General features: G+C 40.8%; 1 protein-coding gene and 1 long non-coding RNA gene across 4 annotated transcripts in view; one reads left to right on the top strand and one right to left on the bottom strand.

Moving 5' to 3' along the window:
- Positions 1–1282: 1282 nt before the first annotated feature.
- The window catches only part of NET1 (neuroepithelial cell transforming 1), a 59350-nt gene continuing 36906 nt past the window's right edge, over positions 1283–23726 (bottom strand). The window contains exons 1-10 of one of the 2 annotated variants that reach the window (XM_004757923.2): positions 13693–13971; positions 8330–8437; positions 7728–7895; positions 7285–7347; positions 6931–7027; positions 6461–6537; positions 5615–5872; positions 5008–5178; positions 3464–3650; positions 1283–3122 (exon numbers count right to left, since the gene is read on the bottom strand). In XM_004757923.2, the coding sequence (XP_004757980.2) occupies positions 2716–3122; positions 3464–3650; positions 5008–5178; positions 5615–5872; positions 6461–6537; positions 6931–7027; positions 7285–7347; positions 7728–7895; positions 8330–8437; positions 13693–13785 (1629 nt within the window). In that variant the 5' untranslated portion in view covers positions 13786–13971 and the 3' untranslated portion in view covers positions 1283–2715. Of the gene's footprint in view, positions 3123–3463; positions 3651–5007; positions 5179–5614; positions 5873–6460; positions 6538–6930; positions 7028–7284; positions 7348–7727; positions 7896–8329; positions 8438–13692; positions 13972–23726 lie in introns of those variants that run through there. The other variant, XM_045072328.1, reaches the window with a different exon arrangement.
- LOC106006369 lies at positions 14018–18140 on the top strand. 2 transcript variants are annotated; one of them, XR_006604416.1, is made up of 4 exons: positions 14018–14313; positions 16204–16320; positions 16905–17144; positions 17758–18140. It is a non-coding gene; the product is annotated as an uncharacterized LOC106006369 (long non-coding RNA). The 2 variants fall into 2 exon arrangements; XR_001180377.2 differs by having other exon boundaries at positions 16905–18140.

The following is a 23726-nucleotide window of genomic DNA, read 5'->3' on the forward strand; positions in this document are numbered from 1 at the left end:
CGTCTCAACAGATTCCAGGGTGACCAGACGACAGCGGCTTCCCGCGGACTGCCCGAGTTAATGCAGGTGGATGCCTTTGCTTTCCTGTCCCACCTTGCGTGCACACACACTGAGTTTAAAAAGACCTTCCCAAGCAGAGACTAACTTTGCTCAAAATATATAAGCACACTCACTGAATGAAGTTGGAAAAGAGAAGAAAAATCAGACTTACTTCAACAGAGCCTGAGTAGTTTTAAGGCAAACTGAGAAGTCAGTAAATAGAAACCGATCCTGTGTCTCATGTACATAATGGCTATTGGCTGGATCCATGATTAGAAGTGCTGACCCAAGGAGTTACTAGGAGGGAGGGTTTACAGTGTTCACAAATACAGATGATCAGCCCTCACTCCTACCACCTTCTCCCCGGGATCCTGAATCAGTGAAATGGGTATTTGCAGGAAGAGTTAGGGGTAGGCCCACTTACATTTTTTTTTTTTTTAAAGCACCCCTGGTGATTCTGATGCCCATATTGGTTTGAAAACTACTAGCCGGATCATCAAATGCTCTCAAATATAGATGCAATTTATGAAGTGTTCATTCCATGTAATTATTCAGTTTCCATATAATTATTTTCTCCCTTGTATGAACCAAAAGAAAATAGAGCTTTTGATTAAAAAAAAAAAAATCATTCCACTAATAGCACTTAAACTTGTTTCTGTAACTTCAGAAGCTGATCAAGGTAATTTTGGAAGGAATATTCTATATAACATCTCTAGAAATGATCAGAAATCTTGCTTTCTGACTTTTCAGATCACAACGGTTGATGTAACCTCCACTTTTGACTTTGCATTTCCAAACTTAGAAACTGGAGATACTTAAATTAAAATCTGAAATTAATCAGGATGCTTTGCTATTAGCTTTACTAATATTATCTAGAATGTGGCTATAGCGGTCTGCAATCCAATAGCTATTTCTGAGTATACTATTTTCTAAATGGTGTAAGAAATTGACAAAACTTGTCCTCATAATTCAGTCTTTCCCTTACTATTAGTGAATTTCAAGGATTTGTTTATGATTTTTAAAAACTTTTGTGAGGCTTGCTTGCCATTACCTCTTCTACTGAACTAGCACATCCTGGCAAATGTCCCCCAATATCCACCCGTCCAGCCAAGAAAACTTAAGGTGATTATGTGTGTGCTTTTTTTTTTTTTTTGTTTAATTGTATAATTCATTTATACAGAGAAATCATTGGATTATCTATTTACAGTCTTTTTCAATTTTCATTTCCACTGGCCAGACCGAGTTCACGTAATAGTCAACATTTACTTGAGTGGATCACCAATATAGATCTGCCATGACACAGGGCTTTAGTTTTCCTTCCTTAAATAATATGCCTCATTTGAACAGAAACACTTTACAGGAAAAGATTCATTAGTCTTTTTTCCCCTCTTGTGAATAAATCCACCCAAACTGATCTAATATGGCCAAATTTTCAACATATTTCATTGTTTCCTTTCAAACCCACAAACCAAGGCAAATAAAAGTCACTTCCCCCAAGCCTTCTACGACTTACTACAGACCCTCAAGTTTAGCTTTTACTATCTCCTTTCATGTTCTGGTGCAACCAGACATTTTTACTTTAAGACAAAACTACTCACTCTCTTAGGCCCTCTTTTTTTGTGTGTACAGTTTTTCTAAACTTACTATCAGTCAACTGCCTTCCCTCTGAAACATCCAACAAAAACCTTATGGCGTTTTTCTGTCAGTAGTCCCGAATACATGGGAGTCATTTCCCGTGTATTCACCACTCTGACGTGCTACACTTTAAAAATTGCAATGTTCTTAATTGGCTCAAAAACAGTATGGCTTGGTTTCACTTGGTAAAGTTAATATGATTAAAAAAAAGATATATATATATATATATATATATACACACACACACATATATATATATATATATACACACACACATACATACACACACATTTTTAATCAAAGAAGAAAAATAAAGACATGCCAATTTGAAAAGGCAAAGGCATCAAAGTAAAAAAATAAAAGCAGACACTAAAAACTACTTTACAGATAAAAAAAATTAAATAATTGGCAGGTTAAACGGATGAAAAATAAGGAATGTGCAGTGAAAAACAAATATAAGGCATTCCAGTTGATAAAATGGAAAACTTGATGAGTTTTATGCTTTGTTCTCCAAGGACTTTATGTTTCAGTGTAAGTTCTGAAATATCATAAACATACACTGCAGGAAGATTTTAGGTGCCAATGCTACAATTTCAAATCTGCAAACAAAGTTTATCAGAGAAACACTGGTAAAATCCCAGTATTTGCAAAACTTTGGTTTTTGGCAAATATTGTAAATATCACAATTGGCTGGTATTAGAGAATCATGATGAATGCAGGATAAGGAGAAAATCCATTTCATAAATATTTCATTTGATTAAAAATACCAGGTTTGCATGTTCTACATAATCTGGGGAAAACATCTTTAAAAAAAAAAAAAAAGGCTACAGTTTAATAGCAATCTGCACGTATCTTTAGCTGCCATTAAAAAAAAAAAAAAAAAAAAAAGGAACAACCACCCAAACCAACCAAAAACATAACAAATGTTAAGACTGGTATTAAGCAGTCCTGCAGTGCTCCGATGCTCACATTATAAGAAAAACAAACTGTACACATTTATAAATAAACAGTCTCCCCACCAGTTAATACACAGAACTTCCTTTACACCAGAGTCTCTTTCCGTTTGCCATCGACCTGGGCTCTGTCTCTCGCCTTTCGGAGGCCAGGCTGTGTTTGGCGAACTTTCGCACTCTTCATGTCCTCTGCTGTGTGCCCTGGGCAGCCGCTCTCTGAAGCGTCTCCAGCGCCTTGGACCTGAGTCACACTAGATGCCGTGGACACCCTTCTCTGGGCTCGGACGTTCCCAGCAGAGGGGCTGTTCTCCTCGCCCTCCTCGTGGAGCTCCGGCAAGCCCTGCGGCTCGGCTGGGCCAGCAGCCTGCTGGAAAGGAGCAATGGCGGCGCGGATGCAGTTGAACCACTGCTGCTTGTGGAACACGTCATTGGCCTGCAGTGTGTGTGACTGGCCCGGGGAGGGGTCTTGGAAGCGAACTCTGAAGATATTTTTAGCTAGAAGAATAAAAAATGTTAAAGACTTTTTAAAAAGTTTATTGAACAATAAAGTCAGCCTACAGTCTTAATATGGGTGGTGGCGTTCCTATGCCAGGCCTGCCCGTTAGGCAGACACATCCAGTAAAGACCACCAGTCACTTATGCGATGCGCCTGCGGGTGTCAGAGCAGCAAAGAACCTGACAACTGTTTCAGGGGCGGAACAGGTAGGTACAGGACAATGAAATCCATTTCGTTAACAACTTTTTGTGTAAGGACAGAATTCTTAAAGATTAAAGCTAAATTCATTTACATTCTGAGTTTCTGTTTATGTAAACTACCTTAAAGCTTGTATTTTTACCTTTATCTGAGTTGCTGAAAGCCCCTCGGAAGGACCCTCCCATCCTCACATCTCCATCCTGCAGGTCTTCCAAGACCAGCTCTTGGACAGGGATTGGCTGCCGATAAACCTGGTAGAAGTGACGCTCATTTCGTGTAACAGGCCGAGTCAAAACCAAGATGTCTTGAAACAGGAATATGTAAAGTTTCTAGAGAAACAAGAAACAAATACATCCTAAATGTGAAACTTTGTGATTTTAAGTGAGTGAAATCCATCCTTACAAATGACCCCATAAAGACCGTGATTTCAAGGCTATGCATGTTCTACTTGGAGAACTTTTCTGATCTCAGATGATATAAAACTTATTTTTATCAGCATGTAACATTAGATTAAGGATTCACCTTTACTCAAAACTGACTAAACTCCATGCACCACAAAGACCTACCAGTAGTAACACACCTGGAAACACCAGTATTGTATACCAGTTTTCTAACAAAATAAGGATTAAAAAAATGCAAGCTGGAAAATGTTAATGGTTCTTCTTGTCCCACAGAAGTGTAAGCTTTATAGAACAATTAGGCTTCATGATAGAAATCAGAGATGTCAGGTTTCAACTTTTTCCAAAAAGAACCTCAACTTATAAATTGGGTCTCTAGGGGCAAACAGGTGATGGGGATGAAGGAGCGCACTTGTGACGAGCACTGGAGGTGTACGGAATTGCCGAGTCACTACATTGTACACTTGAACTTAGTACTACCCTGTATGTTAACAAACTGGAATTAAAATAAAAACCTAAAAAAACCCAAAAAACCCCAAACCCAAATAACTGGGCTTCTTCCTGAAAAGCACCTAATGAAAAAAAAAACCATTCCACTGGGGCGCCTGGGTGGCTCAGTCTGTTAAGTGTCTGACTCTTGGTTTTGGCTCAGGTCATGATCTCAGAGTCATGATATCGAGTCCCATGTCAGGCTCCACGCAGGGCATGGAATCTGCTTGGGATTCTCTCTCTCTCTCTCTCTGCCCCTCCCCCAGCTTGGGTGCTCTCTGTCTCAAATAAATAAATAAATCTTAAAAAGAAAAATTCCATGCTTACATTTTATTCTAGCAGGTACTTTTATAATTAATATTTAAAAAATTAGTTTGCTTTCATTCAATCTACTGTAGAAATTTGTTTAGTAGTGCTAAAAGCTACTTCCATCACTATATACTCTTTGAAAAATTTTCTGAAGGATATGCTTTTTTATTATAAAACTAGTAATTTATTTAGAAAGGAACTCCTAGCCAAACAAGTTGATTTATGATTCAAAACTAAAAAATAAAGTATAAAATGCTCTCCACCAAGACATTTAAGTCATTCTGTCACAAAAGAAACCAAAGTTTGCTTTATGAAAGCTAAATATAAAATAAGCTATTCTAATATAGCTGTAAAATAAGAGCCGGTGCCCTTCTTTCACTGCCTGATGAACTCACTTTAAAGCCTGCTCTATGACTTAGGCAGAAAAAACTGAACAAGGCAGAAGGATGAAAGAACAGCTTCGGATTAGTGAGTATGAAAATATGCTCACGTGTCCACTTTTATTCTTCAGCTCCCCGTGGCAGAGTAATACTTTGCTCGCTTCAATTCTAGGATCCTTCTGCTTTTCATCTAGATACTCCAGCTTGTCAATGTAATACTGGCATTCTGATTCACCTTTCTTCAAGTTGATATCAGAGAGAACTCCTTGTATTATCAGTATCTAAAAATCAAGAAATCAATGAAGCATTTTCAGCATATTAACTTTACTCTGTTTCCCTGCAGGGCTAAAACATTCTATTAAGATGACTTAAAAGCTTGAAGGGACTCTAGAAATCTGATAGTAGTCAGTCCCTTCATTTTACAGATGAAAAAACAGCCTCAGCTAAATTAGATGATTTGCCCAAAGTTATACAGCTAGCTAGTGGAAGAGAGCAGATATTAGCATCTAGTCTTTTGATTAAAATACAAGTAAGTATACAGTGCGTTTGGTCTCTTTATTGCTTAGTGCATTACTGTATTGGGTACTTAAAAAAACAACAGAATGTTTCACCATGCTGCCCAATGCCTAAGATTTGAGAGTATCGCTGTATACACCTTTCTAAGGCCAGCTAATATACATAAACTTGAAAAACATATGAATCATTTACTGGACTTACAGCTTCCTCCAGAGGCTGAACATCAGGGTGGTCTTTTGGAGTGTGTCTAAGAATTTCTTTTAACAGTAAAGGGTATTTGACCAAACGACTTCGGGGAATATCTAGGAAGCTCCAAAGATCAAGTTTTCGGCTGAAAGGAGACTCAAGACATCGCTGGAGGAAGTCTTGGACTCGTGGATCTTGTTTCTTCTGATCAAGAAGAGCTTTGGCTGCCAGCTGGTTACTACAGTAGCCTTTGTAAGCATTCAAGCCTGGCAACTGAAGAAGAGTAAGAGAAAACATGGTATGATACATGTTTTGTGAAAACAACAAACAGAAATTTACAGCTCATTCTCAAAGTTTAAATAAGCTGTGAAAATTTCCCTGCAGGTGGTAATTGGGGAGGGTAGTGTTCTGAGCCAACATCAGAATGTCCTTTTCTAATTTCCCTGTAATTTGACTAAATCCAACTGAAGACCCATGACTTCTACTTTCTCTCAGCCTCAATTGATGCTAGTCTTTTCTATTCTCAGGGCATCTGAGTTCCTCTACCAGGGGCACCACCACCCTTGAGACTGTGTATGTACTTGACGATCCTTTCTCTAGATTATAAATGTAGAGACGTCTGTCATCACTGAATCCCCAGTGGTCCCTCCTAGAATAGCACCTAGCATCTAGCAGGCACTCAAACGTTAATGGAACAAAACAGATTAACACGGGAATTGTGTCCAAAGAGGAACATATTTTTAAAACAAATAAAATCATATCATTCATAAAGTATTTTTTTAAGTAAACACCATAACTTCTCACAGTGTTTACTTGGCATATATGTAAAAAACTATTTTGTGTAAGCAATGCGCTCCATACCCAGTTCACAAGAATGTGACCGATTTGCTCTACTGTTCCACCAGGTTTGGTTGCTTCTCCTATTCTTGCCAGTAAGTCTGAAATGCAAAAAAGGCAGAAATATCAATAACAAATTTATTTAGGAAAATAAAAAATTTATTTATTATTTATTTATTTAAGAAAATAAATAATTTAGCACTAAATCAGAAGTTTATATTTAAAACAACTTGTGTTGGGGTGCCTGAGTGGCTCAGCTGGTTAAGCATCTGGCTCTTGATTTCAGATCATGTCATGATCTCAGGGTCATGAGAAAAAGCCCCATGTCGGGCTCTGTCCTGGGCATGGAACCTGCTTGAGATTCTCTCTCTCCCTCTTCCTCTGCCCCTTCCCACCACACCCAGTTTGCCCTCTCTAAACAACCACCACCACCACAACAACCACCTCCGTTAATGCTGTTCAGATACGAATGAAAATTAAATGGCATCTCTTACCTTCGTGGAGAGGTATGTAAGCATCCAAATCACCAAATATATGGGTGAGTTCCTCTTCTGACATAATAGACAGCTTTAACATAGGGTCATGGTAGGCCTATCAGAAGGGAGAAGTATGTCACCAAAGAGATCAAGCAAATAAAACATGATGAGAGACCTTCCTTGAACGCAAACATGACTAACTATATAAAAGCCACGCGTGGATTCTATTTGTGATACATAAAAGAAACTACTCAAACACATTCTCTTACTGATATTCATATTTGAAGAGATTTGAAGCCATATAAGAAGTTTATAATTTGTGAAATATATTTTTTTACAACTAGGGCATGTGATAAAAAGTTATTTACTGACCTTCCTCGCAAGTTTGAGATCCTCAATTAAATCCTGTTCACCTCGGGACATTTCATATATCGCCTAAAGAGGAAAAAAAAAATCCAGCAAACATTATAGGTCATTCCTTCTTTTGAGAAAGGAAAATTATAGGCAATGGCTATTTATCATTATTTAACTGATGTTTTGAAGAGTGCTTTTTAAAGTGACTCCGTGTGAAAACTATCATTCAGAATGGAATCTCAAATAAGAGGCTGCCATCATGTCTTACAACTTCACTCCATTAGAGTTAACTTTAATGACCACCACTACTCAGAGTGCTGCTGCCCAGCGTGGGTGATGGGTCATGACTGAGATATTAAAGCACAGCTGATTTCTGCCTTAAGCATTAGTTTGCTATTCTTCTGACAAAACACATGTTTAAAACACAGGGACGATTTTTTTTTAAGTATAAGCCAGCTTACCTCTTGTCGTTTGATTTCTTTGGTAGTTAAAGACTCTTTCATATTGACGTCTAACATCTCTGACCATAGGACGCTGCTTCTCCTTTTGGCAGGTGTTGGGACTGTTGATCTGCTTGATAACTTCTGGGCAGAAGCTGGGGATCTGCTGTCACCACGAAGGGTAAATGACTTAAAATTTAAAAAAAAAAAAAAAAAAAAAAAAGAAAGAAAAAGAGGTGAACAAAAGAGAGAGTTAAAGGATATAGTAATTATTCCTTTTTCTTAAAAAAAAAATAGACAAATTAAAAACAAAGTTCTGAGAATTTCTCAAGCTTCAATCTACCATTCTAAAATATTTATCAGCCAAAATTACATTTCTGGGAATAAAAACTACCTAAGACTGCTTTGATATAAGATGTAACGTAATATAATGGAGTTATATAAATACCATTCTCGTAAAAATATTCCTTACTAGCATGTTAAAAAAAAAAACCCCAAAACTTTATGTTCAAATATAACAGTGTAAAACTGTTTGAACAACTCAAAGAAAAATACCAATTTTAGGCTTCTGTACAAAGTCCCCTTACTACATTACTCACCTCTCAGCCCCATCCCTTGCTTACCTGTATTGTTTGACCAAAGCGCCGGACTGCTCCATTTCTTACAGGAGAGATCAAATTTGCCAAGGATGTGACCCGAGCGAGAGGTCGAACTCTTTTATTGCTTGGCTCCTGTAAAAACAAAAACAGATTACACTAAATGTGTATTTAGGTGTAATGGTTTCAAACAAGTTTGGACAAAGTTGAACACTCTCAAAAACCAGTATTTGTACATTATAAAATAGAGAAACATGAAACTCTGAAAATGAATATTGTCCTTTATTGTTAAAATACTAAGAACACTATTGAGTAACCAGTAAACTATTAAAAAAACTAATGGTATGAGAAAGGCCAGCTAAGTATCACTTTGAGAACAGAACAAATATTATCACTGCACAAAAGAAAAACTAAAATGAAAACAAAGACACTAGATTCCAGAATTCTATAGAACTTTTTAGTTTAATATAGAGAGTCACTTTTAAAAAGTACCTTATTATTACGAAAAATTTCAAACACACACAAAAGTGAAAAGTAACAGCATCATGGATCCCAGTACTTATCCCTCGGCTTCAGCAGTTTTTGGTGTGAGAATTGCTTCACCTATTTTAAAGCCAATCCCAGACATCATATCATTTCATTCTTAAGTACTTCAGTTAGAGAATAGCTTTTAAATAAACCTATCTGCTGCTGGAACGGGCCAACTTGGAAGGAAGAGCATCCCTGTTGTGGGATGTACACAAGCAGAGGCGGGACAGGGTTAGGAGAGAACTCAGGGTCTGGATCAGACCGACTGGGCCCAAATCCTGGTTCTAGCACTTGCTAGGGAATGTCCTGGGCCTCAGTCTTCTCATATGTGAAATGGGACCAATATCAGACCTTCTCTTCTACAGTTGTTGTGAAGATTAAGTAAGATATGTTTAAGTGGCCTGAACAATGCCTAGAACACATTAAGTTTCTGCTATTACTAACATTCTTAGAGATATTTCCACTTACTACATAAACACTGGGATTTATGAGTAATTAGGTTCTCTTTCAAATATTTAATTTGTTAACTTCAAGGAAAAACAAATACAAGCTGAGAAGAAATAGTTATTCTACACATATTGTCTCAAAAATAATACTTTAGTAAACACATCACTTAATCATTCAAGAATCTCAAAGCTTAACAGATCACATTATTTTAATTTTACTGCTAGGGAAATGGAGGGACAGCATTAGGTGACTCCTAAAGCTACTGAAATAAAGAACATCAGGCAGGTCTGTCTTTTTACATGTCTAAGGAATATATTTATTTGTATTTGGTGCTTTTGACAACTGTGGCATACTTGACAAAATAATTCTGATGATAATTCAGAAGGATATATAATTAAAAATAAAGAATAAAATAAAAATAAAATGTAAAAATTACCGTTGAGAAATGACAGATGAAAACTTTTCTTCTAAAAATTCTTTGATATGACTAATGTCATATAAAAAACTAAGGGGTGAGAAAATGGAGTAAAAATAGTCCTCTTACTACTAATTTAAGAATAAAATGGCAGAAAAGAGTTAAAATTCTCTGGAAAGAACCTTCAATGATTTGAATCTTCAATGACGCAAGACCTATTATAACTCCTAAAGATACACATTCATATCAGAAGGGAATGTGACTTACTAAGTAAGGAGACTGGGCAGATAAGGCCTTCAAAGACCAGCTCCGGTCTTTGAAGGCCCTAAGAGGTAGAGTTATAGACCAACTCTCTCCCAACAAAGTAATTAACCCCAAAGTAAAACTTTGAATATAAAACCACTAATGTGCAAATGTTAAATGAACTAAAAAAGAAGCCTTCAAGATATGTAGTAAAATGACACACTGTGTGGCCAAGGACATGTGCGGATGCCTTTACAACACACATCTGTGCAAGACTGAAGTGACACATGCATGGGCAGAAGGTCCGGCAGAAGGCATTCCTTTCTATTTAGTAAAGACAGTACAAAGAGTCTTCTGTTTGAGCAGAGATATAATTACCTCCTCACAAAGTAAGATATGCCAATGCTAACTAGAAACAAAGCAGTTGTCAGAAGGTTCTGTTCTACTTTTTGGAAACACGGGTTAATTCCTCTTCCCTGTTTAAAACGTAACAAATTTGACTTCCTAATAAGTCACAAGATCAGTCATTTCAACTTAACACATCTTTGGAAATGTGCTCTTCCCAGTGAACTTGGAAAGAAAAGTTAGTTTGGATGGGAGGACAAGAGCTTTGGGCCCATTTTATTTTATTTTATTAAAATCAGGTTAATGATAAAAAATTCTTATCTTTATAGGATCAGTTACTGTTCAACTACTTATTTCCTGGTAACTCAAAATTATGTGGTATTTAAAGTTAAGACTACAGAATTAAGATTTAATTGAATGTTAGTTATTATATAACAATTATATAAACAATAAAATGTTAATAAATAATAAAAAGTTAAAAGTAAAAAAAAGTTAGGTGTTAAATATATCTAAAACATCTTTCTGAAATTAATACGCAGTCCACTTAGGGTGGTGGGCTGTTTACGGTGAGCAGTATTTGGTAGTTAAATGCGTTCTACAGTTCTTCAGAAAGCCATCTATCTCCCATCTTCACAAAGGACAGTCTTAGTTCATCTGATCTCAACTGTCTTGGTAAGAGTTCCAGGCTAGCTCAGTCACTAGAGCAAAAGACTCTTCAAATGCCCTGGTAAGTAAGTAAGTAAGAGCAGTACTAAATCAGGAATGGGGGGCGGGGTAGCTACCTCTGTACTTTTCACACATGTTTTTGGAGATCCAAAAGTAAAGGACCCACTCCCTCCCTAAAAGGACATATGCGATGAATGTTTAGGAGACACAACACAAACTTTTAGAATATATATTTCAAGAGTATGAAAAATTTCAATAACTTAAAAAGTATGATTGAAATGTAAAGCTGAAGATGGTTCACCTCTAACCTTAGGATACGCATACAGTATTTGAGAAAAAATATCACACAGAAGAAATTTCTGTAGCGAAGTGACACAGATTAGGCAGTCACCTATTATATTATAGGGTCACCTTAAAGGACGGAACAAAAATTTCTTTTAAAATACAGGTTAGGATTCCACCTATGTAAGCTACAACCAAAAGGAGTTTTTCTTTAGAGATCCAGATGAACTGTCCAAATGATCTTGGTTTGGTTATTAAGAACCTAAACATTAGCACTGGTCACAAAACTATTTCAAAGACAGAATTTTTTGAGAACTGGTATTACATCCACATTTGCCACTTTGCACACACAGGATGCAGGCACAGTGTTTCGAGGTAAGGAAGGCAGAGAGGGGCAGGAGTCTACCTGTTTCACCATCACAAAAATAAGGCTTACGAGGTTTTACTGCTGCTGTTATTACCAGTCTGCAGTGCTATTAACAGTGTCGTGGCAAATACAAAAAGCTTAAAAAAAGCCAGTGCAGATGGTGAAACTATATACTCTCCTCAAAAGACACTCCGAACATCTAGGAGAATAAACAAGGAATACCAACAAGATTTCCATACACAAGAACTTTCTCCTATAGCCAATCTTCCACCAGGGCCAAAGTTCACAGAGATGGAAAAATACCCCAATACCTTGAACATAGATTTATGTTGTTTATTTTGGCGAGGTTTTAACCAGACTATCTAGTTCAGCCAGGCAATCACATGCATTATTTTGGCGAATCTGTTTTTAGACTGACTTTTTAACCAATTTATTTTGCTAATCCAGTTGTAAACAGAACATTGTTAAGATGCATTTTAAGTCTTTTACTAGGATGTACCTTGCACATAAAAACAAAAACATGGAAAACTTGTGAATACAGTTTTTTTTTTAAATAAAAAGTTTTTTTCTACTAACGTCATGAAAGAGACTAGGAGGGTCTCTTCTATAGTCAACCAAATCAACACTTAAGAACAAACAAACAAAAAAATAGGGGCTCAGTCAGTAGAACATGAGACTCTTGACCCTGGGGTTATGAGTTTGAGCCCCACAATGGGCACAGAGTTTACTTAAAAAAAAAAAAAAAAAATCATAGTTAAAAACAAGAACAAAAAACCCAGTATATATCTGGGTTTATTTGTTTGGGTTATTGGATGCATAATCTCTCATTGGCAAGAACTTTAAAATAAGAAAAAAGAAAAGAAAAAATATTTATAAAAGGATAAAAGAGTTAAAATTACATAGGATTTCTTTGCTTTCTACTTAGAAATAGTCAAATTTAGTCATTTATTTAAAGGCTGTTATTGCTAGTACTAAGAACCTAATAACATTCCTGTGTTTTAAATTTTTGGTATAAATATATGCCAGAAATATGGCTGGTGCCCAATACCAACCAAAAAAGACTAGTTCTTGATGGTCCAAAAGATGATCAGTTTCAGTCTTTACACTGATGACCATGTATGATTTGCCCTACTCAAAGGAAATGCTTACACATTTGAGAAAACTGAAACATAAAAGTAAAAACCAAAACCAAACGGGAAAAAAAAACAAAACAAAACAAAACAAAAACCCAAAGCTAAAGTCTACCAAATGAAAGCATAACTCCTAAAGATGGCAGCACTGGAACTACCAGAAGATGTGTGTACGTCGGATACATGGCTTGCTGAAGCACAGGACAGACCGCGCGTATTGAAAATGTACCATTCGGTAAGTCTGGATGCCGAGTACATAACCGCAAGACTATTAGCACAATGTAGATAAGAAGTATCCAGTTAACTGAACGCAGGAACACCAACCGTCCTCAAGGTGATAATGTGGCATATACCATAGAGTAAGCAGTAAAAATAGGAGGATCCATGTAGTATTCGATCAACTGTCAAAATTAAATAAAATGGCACAAAAATCACCTGACTTATTTTTCTAAGTGTTCATAAATACTTTTAAAACCATGACTTCAGACAATTAAAGCAGGAAGGGGAGAAGTAACCGAAATAATGGTTTCATGGTTTAAGTGTTTTAACTTTTTCCTTTCAAAAAAAAGTTGCACACATAAACTTATCAGATATGGAGAGAAAAATAAAAACAAGACAGCATTTCAGTTTCCATCTGTTCACTGGTGTGAAACTTGCACCGAAGGTTTTCTTATTTTCCTTCTACCCCGAAACACAGGTCCTCAGACTAGGTAATAGAAGCGCAAGTTAAAAAGAACAAAGTATTAAGCATCAGAAATGTGACCAATTTAACCAACTTTAGCCGCGTACGCATTTAAAGTCCTTTTTGTATAAAAGTCTGAGTACACTCCGGCTTCGCTGAGTCGAAACCTCACGCCCGCACAGAAATCCGAGTCCGGCCTCGCCACGAAGGCCCGCAGTGCGGTTTAGGGTCACCGTGCTCACAAGCTGGGGGACTCGCCCGGGTCTCGGGAAGCCGCGCACTCACCTCCTGCTCTCTGAAGGTCGGACTGCTGACGTCCAGGACCCGTATGGTCCTCTTGATGGGCAGCAGACCTCCCACCTCGTCATGAGCCACCATGCTGCCCTCGGTGCCCCGCACACCCTCAGTCGCCGGGAGCCGAGCCGCCCTACCGCGCGGCCCCGCGGGCGCACAGGCTTCCCCTCCGAGGCCCCGGCTCCCGGGCGGCCATCCGCCTCCGCGCTCCCTCGCGCCGCCACCGCTCTGCCGCAGCCGCGCGATCCACCCAGACCTCGGGGCTCCGGGGGCGGGGCGGGGCGGGGGGCGGAGCCTGCGCACACGTGACCCAGCGTGCCGGACCCGGCGTGCCGGCCCCGGCCCCCGGCGCTCCCTTTCCTCCTGCAGGCGGCTCCAGGAGACTGCAGGAGCTTGGGGGTTTCTGCAGCCCCTCCAGGCTCGAGGGGACCTTGGGTGCCTGTCCAGGCTTTCCCGGTCTCGGCGGCGTTCCGGAAGGCAACGAACCGCCTGTCCGCGCTACCTGCTCCAGCGCTCGCCACAGACGGGGGTCTTCTCAGACCGTGTCCCCCGGAAGGAGACCCAGCGGCGGCAACCTGACAACTTCTAGTCAGGGGCTGAGAGTCAGGCCCGGTAAGCGCGCGCCCGACAAGCCGGACGATGCGAGGCGCTTCTGGTGCGAGCGCACTCCCCACCGCCCGAGCCGCCGGGCCCTTCCGCGGTCCCCGGGCCCGGCCGGCGGTCGGTCAGCCGGCTCTCCCGCAGGGGCACATGCCTTCCCTGTGTGCCTCGGAAGCGCGCTTCCCGTGGGACACATGTTTCACACCCTGAATACAGAAAGGCGATTTCTAATAACGGAATCCTGCTCTATTCGGAAATGACTAATCCCGATCGGGTCCTAAAAGAGTCAAAAGGCCGTTTTAGAAAGGTGACTTGCACTTTACTGGTAGAGAAACGAGGTCCACAGCGCTGAGGCAGCTTACCTCAGGTCACACATTAATGACGGCCTCTTCTCCGGAAAAACACCGCTTATGTTGACTTGATAGGCCTGCGGAGCAGCAGACTGTCCCTGTCTTGGAAGGGAGGACTTTATCTTAACTGTACACTACTATGGTTGACACAATGCCAGCAATTTGCAAAAAAGTTTCTGTTCTCAGGATTTAATAGGATCAGAAAAATCTGAGCAATCTACGGAGAAGGCGCTATTCTAGATATCGTAGACGAGAAATAGATTTCCTATTTGCTCCTAAAGTGCTAACAGACCATTATGTAAACGTAGGCTACCCCAAGAGAGAAGTCAGACAGCTTCTGAAAATTCCCGCGTCAGTTGTACAGCTAGCTACCAAGTGCCACAGGCGCTCAGCAGGAGAAGCCGCTTCCAGCAGTCTTCTGAGCAGAGACAGGGCTGGGAAACATGGGACAGAAGACATTGTATGATGTTATTTGACTGGAGCTGGAAGGCCACGTTATGTTCTTCATGGGCCCAAGTAAGGGAAAAGTGCAAGGATTTCCCAGAAGGGCATGAAGGAGTGAGCTCACACATTGCAGTCATGGGCTGTGGGTGCAGACAGATGAGCAGAGGATTTTATTGAGCAGGTGAGAGAGAACAGAAGTTATGTTATGTGTAGGCTGATCTATCAGATGGTTTGAAAAACGACTGGCAACATAATACAAAAATCACAATCAGTTACCAAGAAGTTACCCTAAGGTAGGGACAGTGGGAAAGGAAAAGGACACATGCAAGGGGCCACACACTGAAAAGTCAAAGATGCCCACAATTTTAAAGTTAGGAGGAGAACTATTAATGCACATAAAGAAATACGGAAGAATGAGCTTTGAAAGAAAATTCCGAGTTTCATTTTTAGATCTACTGACGTGGTGGAAGAACATGAAAATGAAAATACTGGGCTAGTACTTGGAAATGCTGGACAAAGACTTGAAAGAGGCCAGAGGGCAGACTTGGACTGGGGAGTCACATACACAGGGATCAGAGTGGGAGCTAGGAGTGAATGAGATGCTTGGGAGAGAAAATCTGGACAAAAAGAACAAGGGTCTAAAGATCTAACTTTGGAGAGATGCCAAGGGAAAAAAGACTTATGCAAAAGGAATAGTCAGCAGAAAAGCAACATAGCAAGATGCCAAAGGAAGAAAAGGTGTTAATTACAGCAAAAAGGTTAAGAAGGGTAAGAAAAGCTGCATGGATTTAGTGATTACAAGTTTAATGAGGCCCTGGAGTGTGCTAGTTCAGTGGACTAAAGACAGAGGGTATACCAAGCAGAATAAATAGGGAGCACAGACTATTTAGAATGACAAATAATCTATAAAAAACAATTTACTAAGGTTTGCAGGATGGTATAACTTCTTATAGGAAGCATTATGCTGCTCTTCTATAAATACCAATGTATTTTGTAGTCAAGATGATAATAATTCATCTTTTTGCTGAGATATTTAAAAAAAAAAAATGGTGATTGGCTATATTTCATCATCTATCCTTTATTACCTGCCCATGCTTGTCACACATAGGCGGATATGTTTGGCTTTAAGGCCGGCTGACGGTGTGGAGAAGCCAGTACTATACAGCGGTGAAGCAGAAGGAGCTAAGCGATGGGCAGAGCCCGTTCCCTGATTCATAACTTATAGGTAAGAACATCGACCTGCTCAAGCCCTCAAAGAGGAAAGGCTAGAACCCATGAGTCTTGTTCAGTTTCATTGGCTTAAAATGATCCAAGTGAGGCCCATACCTGATGGCCACTGAGTTTCATAAGGGAATACAGTCCTTACACTCAGGGAGAGTAGGGAAGAAGCTGCTAGGGTGATCTCATGGGTCTATTACCTGACATCTCTTTCCAGTGTTTTTCTATTTAGTTCTGAAAGAGGTACGGCCAAGATAGGGATTTCTCTCATTTCTCTCCTTTAGCTGAGGAAAATGTAAAAACTGAAAGCCTACAGGAGCCACAAAGGATTTAATGGTGAGAGTCACAGCACAAAAATCCCAATTCACCAACCCCACAATCTTCATTTCATTTGGAATGTTCAGGGTTGTCTTCCAAATGTAACTGAGACGATTGCAGACAGCATCTTACAAGGCAACGACAAACAGAGGATGTTCAATAAGCACTTGAGTGATGAGCCTGGGAGGATCCTGGCGCCAACAACGCTCCATAAAACCAGAGAGCTGAACGGGTCCTTTGAGGTCATTAACTTCTCCTCCTCTGTTTTCTTAGGAGGAAACTGAAGAACACCAGTGAAAAAAAGAAAGGAAAACAGGGTCCTGTCCCTGTGCTAGAAGCTTCATGCATGTTACTTACTTGGGCAGCTTTATGAAGTGTGTGTTACTAGTACCATCTTACAGATGGAGGAAGCCGGGTCTCAGAGTAAGAAACATGTCCAAAGCTGCAGAGTTAATCAGTGGCTGGACAGGCTTGAGTCTGGTCTGCCAGCTCCTGATACAGCACACCTTCCAGGTGAGATGGGAAATGCACCGCCGTCAGCACACTCGGTGCACACTCGGTGCACACTCGGTGCACACTCGGTGCTCAGTCAGGGCTGGCTGGCCGGCCTTCTGTGAGATGGGTCTCCTGGTCCCAGCTAGTGTTTGTGAAATAAATGGGAACACTTTGCAGAGAAGGAAATCATAAAAAAGTTGAGAGATTATTTGCCCTATAGCCTTTTTATAACAAGGCAAGTAAGTAAAAAGATTATAAAATAGTTCTGCTTCAGTTTTAGAGGCGGTCCTATTTCAATTGTTTAATGTTATTCACAGCTTATTAAGGCATGACTTACAAATATTACTAATTGCATAACTGAAGCACAGATTGGTTAAGTATCTTTTCTTTGCACAGAAAATCTAGAATTTATAAACTTAAAAACTGAGTTTTCTGGGAATAATTAAGCCTGTAAAAGATACCCGTTTTTGGTGAAAATACAGGTTTCCAAAGACCAGTTATAGTTATAACCTCTGTTCTTCTGCTTGTATGGAGCATTTGATGCTTTCTTTCCTAAAATATGAAGAAGGTAAAGAGAACATGGTTTCCCTTCTATAGAGAAAGGCTACTTACCTTTTCTCCTCTTTTTAAGGTGAAATCAGAATTCTGGAATTCAGATAAACTAGAGTTGAAGAATAATCATTACTTTTTCTGGTCTGGATACTGCTTGTTTTTATTTACTTTTGCCCGGAATAATAAGTAATTGGAAATTAGGCGAGGAAAGCCCTATTACAGAAAGAGAAAACAAAGTCTAAGCTCTCTGCTGACCTCTGCAGGATATATTTTGAAATGCAATTCCCAACCTGCTTTCTCTCAACTTTGTAACTATGTTTGTAAGGATCTTATGTAGATGGCTATATCAACAATCTTAATCTGTAGAGAAATATGGATAACAGTACAGATAACATCTGTTTCCTCAGCCCTTGTGTAGCTCTCATGTTTCATATTACTAAATTAAACATGTTTTTAAAAGCATATAAGTGTATGAAAGTTGCTACAGTTCACAAGAAATATTTTAAGGGCTTTTTCTAAATACAAGAAAACTAAGTTCCACTTCAAAACTCTAAAATTTGGGGTGCCTGGGTGGCTCAGTCCATTACGTGTGTGCCTTCAGCTCACGTCATGATCCCAGGGTTCTGGGATAAAGCCCCGAAGAGGGCTTCCTCTCATCAGGGGATCTGTTTCTCCCTCTCCCTGCTTGAGTTCTATCTCAAATAAATGAACAAATCTAAGAAAATACAAACAAACAAACAAACAAACAAACAAAAACCTCTAGAATTTAAGATTACAAATAACTACTATGTATTTCACTAAAAACAACTCAGTTTAAAAGAGAATTTTAAATCTTACTAAAGAAGGAAACACTGATTCAAACATGAACCAAAAGAAACTTCTAAAAAACCAAGTTCCAAAATATTTAGGAACTGGTTAAAAACAACAAAAAGGTGGGGCGCCGAGGTAGTTCAGTGGGTCAACTTTTGATTTTGGCTTAGGTCATGATCTCCTGGTTGGGAGATGGAGCCCCACATCCTCTCTGCACTTCCCCCACCCAAATAAATCTTTAAAACAAAACAACAAAAAGGCAGTTACTTGGACTAAATGAACATGAAAGAAGTTGGTAATACAGTTACATATAGATTTGAGTTTTAAAAAATCATTTGGATTAAAAATTTGACTGTCTCCAAGCTTTACTAAGAGCTGGGTTTGGAAAAAGATCAGTTCAGATCTTTATACTATTAACATGACTATCAACAGAATTCCTAATGGGCTAAGAAGTTTGGTATTCTCAAAACCCTGGTCCTTTTCGCAATAATACAAATTGCAAAAAAAAAAAAAAAAAAAAAAAAAAAATGCGGTATCAGTGCTCTTAGTGGTGACTTTTATCTCAAGGACATAGGGTAGCAAATAACTTCCAGTGTAATGTAAGATCACTTAGGCTTGTGTAAGGGGATGTTGAGTGGGATTTTTCTCATGAAAGGAGGTTGAAACTCAGCTAAGGCTCAAATCTGAAGAGTAACGGTCCTATGTCCTGTGCCCATGTTTCCTCAGCTCACTTTTACATCAGTCATGGCTCCAGCAATCGGCTGTTCTAGGTCGCTCTTGCTGTCTACTCTGGGCTCCCTGAGTACTGGAATGTGCCATTTACACAGGTACCATGGGGTAGTCATTGACTAATGGAGCACAGGTGCTGGTGGATAGAAGCTCCCTCCTCAGTCCCTTCACAAGACGGTTCTGCAGTGTATCTTACACGGTTCTTCTGAAGATTCCGGCAAAAATAAGCCTGCTGCCCACAATGGTGACCAGCTTCAATGCAGATACTTGGTATTAGCTGCCTCCTTCTGTTTCAATTCCCCGTCCCTGGGACCAAACCTCAAAAAAGATTGTCAATGAGCTCATGTCTCAGGCTGATTTCTGGAAACGGAGACTGGCCCTGGACACTAGACACACAGAATGAGATTCTGGAACTGGGTCGCTCATTGGAAAAATGGTGGTAAGGTCTGTAGTTATTGATCGGTATGGATGGAATGAAGCAATGGCTCCTACAGGGGTTGTGGCACATGAAAAACATGGGGGGGTGGTTAACATTAACTGCAAAGGTTGTAGAGTTGGCTGGCTTCTGTTAATTGCTTTAAAAGCTTTGAAAAAGCAGCTGGTAACTTTCATAATGTTCTCAGAATCATTATGGCAGGAAGGGCCAAGTGGGAGCCCCTGAAATTCTATCCCCTACACTGAAGTCAAGATAATAAATAAAAGCAGTGTTGCATACCAAGGGAAAACACAGAGATAGTCATCAAAATTACAGCAGGCAGTAGTGAGTCTCCACTTCATTTCCATTCAATTAATCTGCAGGACTCCCACAATGAGATGGACTGTGGCAGCTAACAGTGGACTACTGTAAATTTCAGTGGTAGGTCTAATCTCAGTTGTTGGACAAGACGTAGATCCTTTATTGGAACAGATCAAGACATCCTCTAGCATTTGGTATACAGCTCTTGATATGGCCTGTGTGTTCTTTTCAATTCCCATTAGTGAAGAAGATCAAAAGTAGTTAGCTTATATTGTGTGAAGGAGAGCAGTTTCTATTTCATATCCTGAGCCCGTTAACTTTTCTCCTCTGTCAGAGTCCTAAGGGGCCTTGTGATCCGCAAAACATCATGTTAGTCCAGTAAACTGATGACATCAGTCAAATAGGACTTGGTGAGCAGGAAATGGCAAGTATTCTGGACACCCCAGGAAGTTGACATGCATGACATGAAAATTCTGGGGCTGCCACATTAGAAAAGTTTTAATAGGTCCAATGGCCTGTGGCCTGTGGCTTTCTGAGATCTCTCCTCCAAGCTAAAGAACAAGTTGTACCTGCATTCCCTAGCACTAGGAAGGGGCACAGCACTAGGTAAGACTTTACCTGTATTTGAAAATTCTGCTCTGACCCATTAATGGAGTCATCTGAAATGCAGTTTTGAGTGGAATCCAGAGCAGAAGAAGTCTCTGTAGCAGGTCTAGGCTGTGATACAAGCCGGTCCTGCTGCTCAGAACACGTGACCCAGCATATCTGCTAAACGCTTGAGAGCTCTATGGCAGACAAAGAGGCCATGTGATGTCTCTGGCAAAGCTAGGAAAAGAAGTGCAATGCAGGTCCCTAGGGTTCTGAAGCTAGGCTAGGCTTTCCATGGTAGGAAACAGCCTGCTTTGTGAACAGCAGCTCCTGGAGTGCTATAGCAGCCCTAGTGAAGACTGAGGATCTGTCCACGGGACATCATGAGACTAATGCAATCAGAGGTGTCCAAAATGAACCACAGTCAAGCCTACCAAGTTACAGGTTTGGGGAGGTACAGTGGCAACCCATTATATGGTGGAAATGGCCTATTTGGAATTAAGCCTAAACAAGACCAAAGGGCACAAGTAAATTACATAAGTAGGTGTCCCCAGCTATCCCAGTACCCTGATGGCTAGCCCTTCAATTCTTCATTTGGTGGTGGTTCTTGGTAACCAACTGATAGAGGAGAAAAACTTGCCCTAGTTTCTGGGTAGATTGTTAGGAGCACTACTGCGGAACCCCCTACTGTACTACAGTGCCATTTAGGGGTCATCCTGAAGGACACTGGTACAAGGAAACACTTCCAGCAGGCAGAGCTGCAGGCAGTCATCCAATTTCTATGGAGGGAGCAAGGGCATGAAGTACAGATATATACAGGTTCCCGAGAGGTGGCGAATAGCTTGGCTAATTGCTCAGGGGCTTGGAAGGAACGAGATTTAAAAAAAAAAAAAGGCTGAGAGAAATTTTGGAAAAGAGGCATATAAATGGATCTATGGATTGTGCACAACGTGGGAGGATCTTTGTCTCCTGTTATCAAGAGTACAAAGGTACTAGGTGCCTTGTAGGCACCAGGTAAAAACAGTGATTTATCCTATGCATATTGACAATTCTCTCTCCTAGACCATCACAGCACTCTGGAAGAGGCCCACAAAGACTGGCCGAAGCACAGGTATCAAGGGTATGTACAGATTCTCCAGCAGGGGCCCTCTTTTACCTCTGCCCCTAAAGAATGCCCCACCTGCCAGCAGTTGGGAAATGATGCTGAAATCTGGCCATACAGTTGTTTCCTGGGCAGAGCTGGTGGCTAGTTGATTACATCAGACCCTACTTGTACAGTATGCAGGGATTCACCCCTGCTGCAACAGCCATCTCCGCTGGACACTGAATGTCTTTCTGTATCTTTGGGCCCTGCTGGCACCATCACCAAAGGGCTTGCACAGTGCCTGCACTACTTGCATGAGATCCTACACAACACTGCCTCAGACTTTAGGACGCACTCTGTAGCAAAGGAGTTACAACAATGGAAAGAGAATCACTTGATCCACTGGTTCTCCTATATTCCCTGTTTCCAGAAGCGGACAGCATAACAGAGCGATGGCATTGTTTATTGAAGATTCAGGTACTGCAGCAGCTCAGGGTTAAAATTCTGCAGTGTTGGAACACTGTCCTTCAGAACACAATACATGTGAAACCGCCTATATATGGTCCTGTGTCCTCAAGAGCCATCAAACTAGGAATCAAGGGGTGGAAGAATTGGTCCTTCACATCAGCACTCCCAGATGTGGTGTTTCCCAGGCACAACCTGGCTCTCTGTAGCCACCAAGACTCAAAAAATGTAAACACACTAGGGGCTCAGACAAAGGACAAAGGTGGGGCAAGCAAGCCAGACCCACTGAAGTGCTGGCCAAGGGTGAAGGAAATCTCTTCCAGTGGTGGTGGAGGAAGATGTTCATCAGTTATGCTCTGTGTAGCAGCAGCCACTGTGCCTTGCTCTCTCTATTAGAACTCGCAGAGATGGCAGCTGGCCACGATCTAGAGGCCCCTGTGACAGATGGGATTTAAAGGAGTATATGAGCACATCTCTGCAGTACAGAGTGTACAGTGTCAACCAGCATTTGCAGCCTCCTTCTCATATTCTATACCCCTACCCCTTCATTAGTTGCACTACAGATCACTCTTTCTGCTCTAGGGCCTCTTGAATGTACCCTACAGGGAATCTGGACCAATGGAGGACGGGGCCAGGAGAGGAAATGCTGCTCCTCTGCCTGTGAGGATGCTCTCTCCGACTCCCCAGGGGCCCAGCTGCCAAGTCAACAACTTGCCTTGGAGCTTACTTTTCCTCCTTTTCCCAGCCCCTTATTTCCCCTGATAAAATATCTACATACAAGCCTTGCCTCCTCAGCCTCTACATTCTGGAGGAAACCCAGACTAAGACACCCATATTTCTCCCCCCACCCCCGTCTTTAAAGATTTTATTTATTTGAGTGAGTGAGAGAGAGAACACGAGTGGGGGGGAGGGGCAGAAGGAGAGGGAGAGGTATACTTTCCACTAGCAGGGAGCCCAATGCAGGGCTCAATCTCAGGACCCCAAGATCATGACCTGAGCTGAAGTCAGATGCCTGACTGACTGAGCCACGCAGGCGCCCCAAGACACCCATATTTCTAATTTGAGAAGGCATAAGCAAGTGGCACTAGCCACTGGCTCAGGGTGAGTAAAACCTGTTATGGGTGGTGCAGGAGTAGGGGAATGTGTTTCAATTATGGCTTCCCTGCAGGATTCATGCCTTACAGCCTGATCAGGGAATGAACAATTCATGCCCACAACAGCATCTCACTTCATCAGAAAAGGACTGAGAAAAAAAGCTGTTGGTACGGTCCTGCAGTTTCCCTGGAAAGAGACTATTCTCTCCTCTCTCCAAGCTATCCTTCCCTTGTGGACTTTCAAGAGGACAGAGGGCCAACATGGCACTGACCCCACATGAGTTTCTGGTTCCTCTAGTACAAAGAATAGAGGTGAGATTGAGGACATGGTCTTGCTGGGATGGTTGCATTCAGGTGGCCAAAGAACAGCATGAACTGGAAGGTGCATGGTATCCTACTGGCAAGACAGCATCCAGAAGTTGTGGCTAACCTAGCGATGGACCACCGATACCTCAGGGAACTTCACAGGAATGGATCCCTCATTAGCAGGATTTGATGGAGCCATTATTCCTTCTCACTGATCCCAAAGAGGATGAGATAGA

Source organism: Mustela putorius, unplaced genomic scaffold (assembly GCF_011764305.1).
Source record: "Mustela putorius furo isolate JIRA1106 unplaced genomic scaffold, ASM1176430v1.1 tig00004033_pilon_pilon_pilon, whole genome shotgun sequence".
NCBI lineage: Eukaryota > Metazoa > Chordata > Mammalia > Carnivora > Mustelidae > Mustela > Mustela putorius.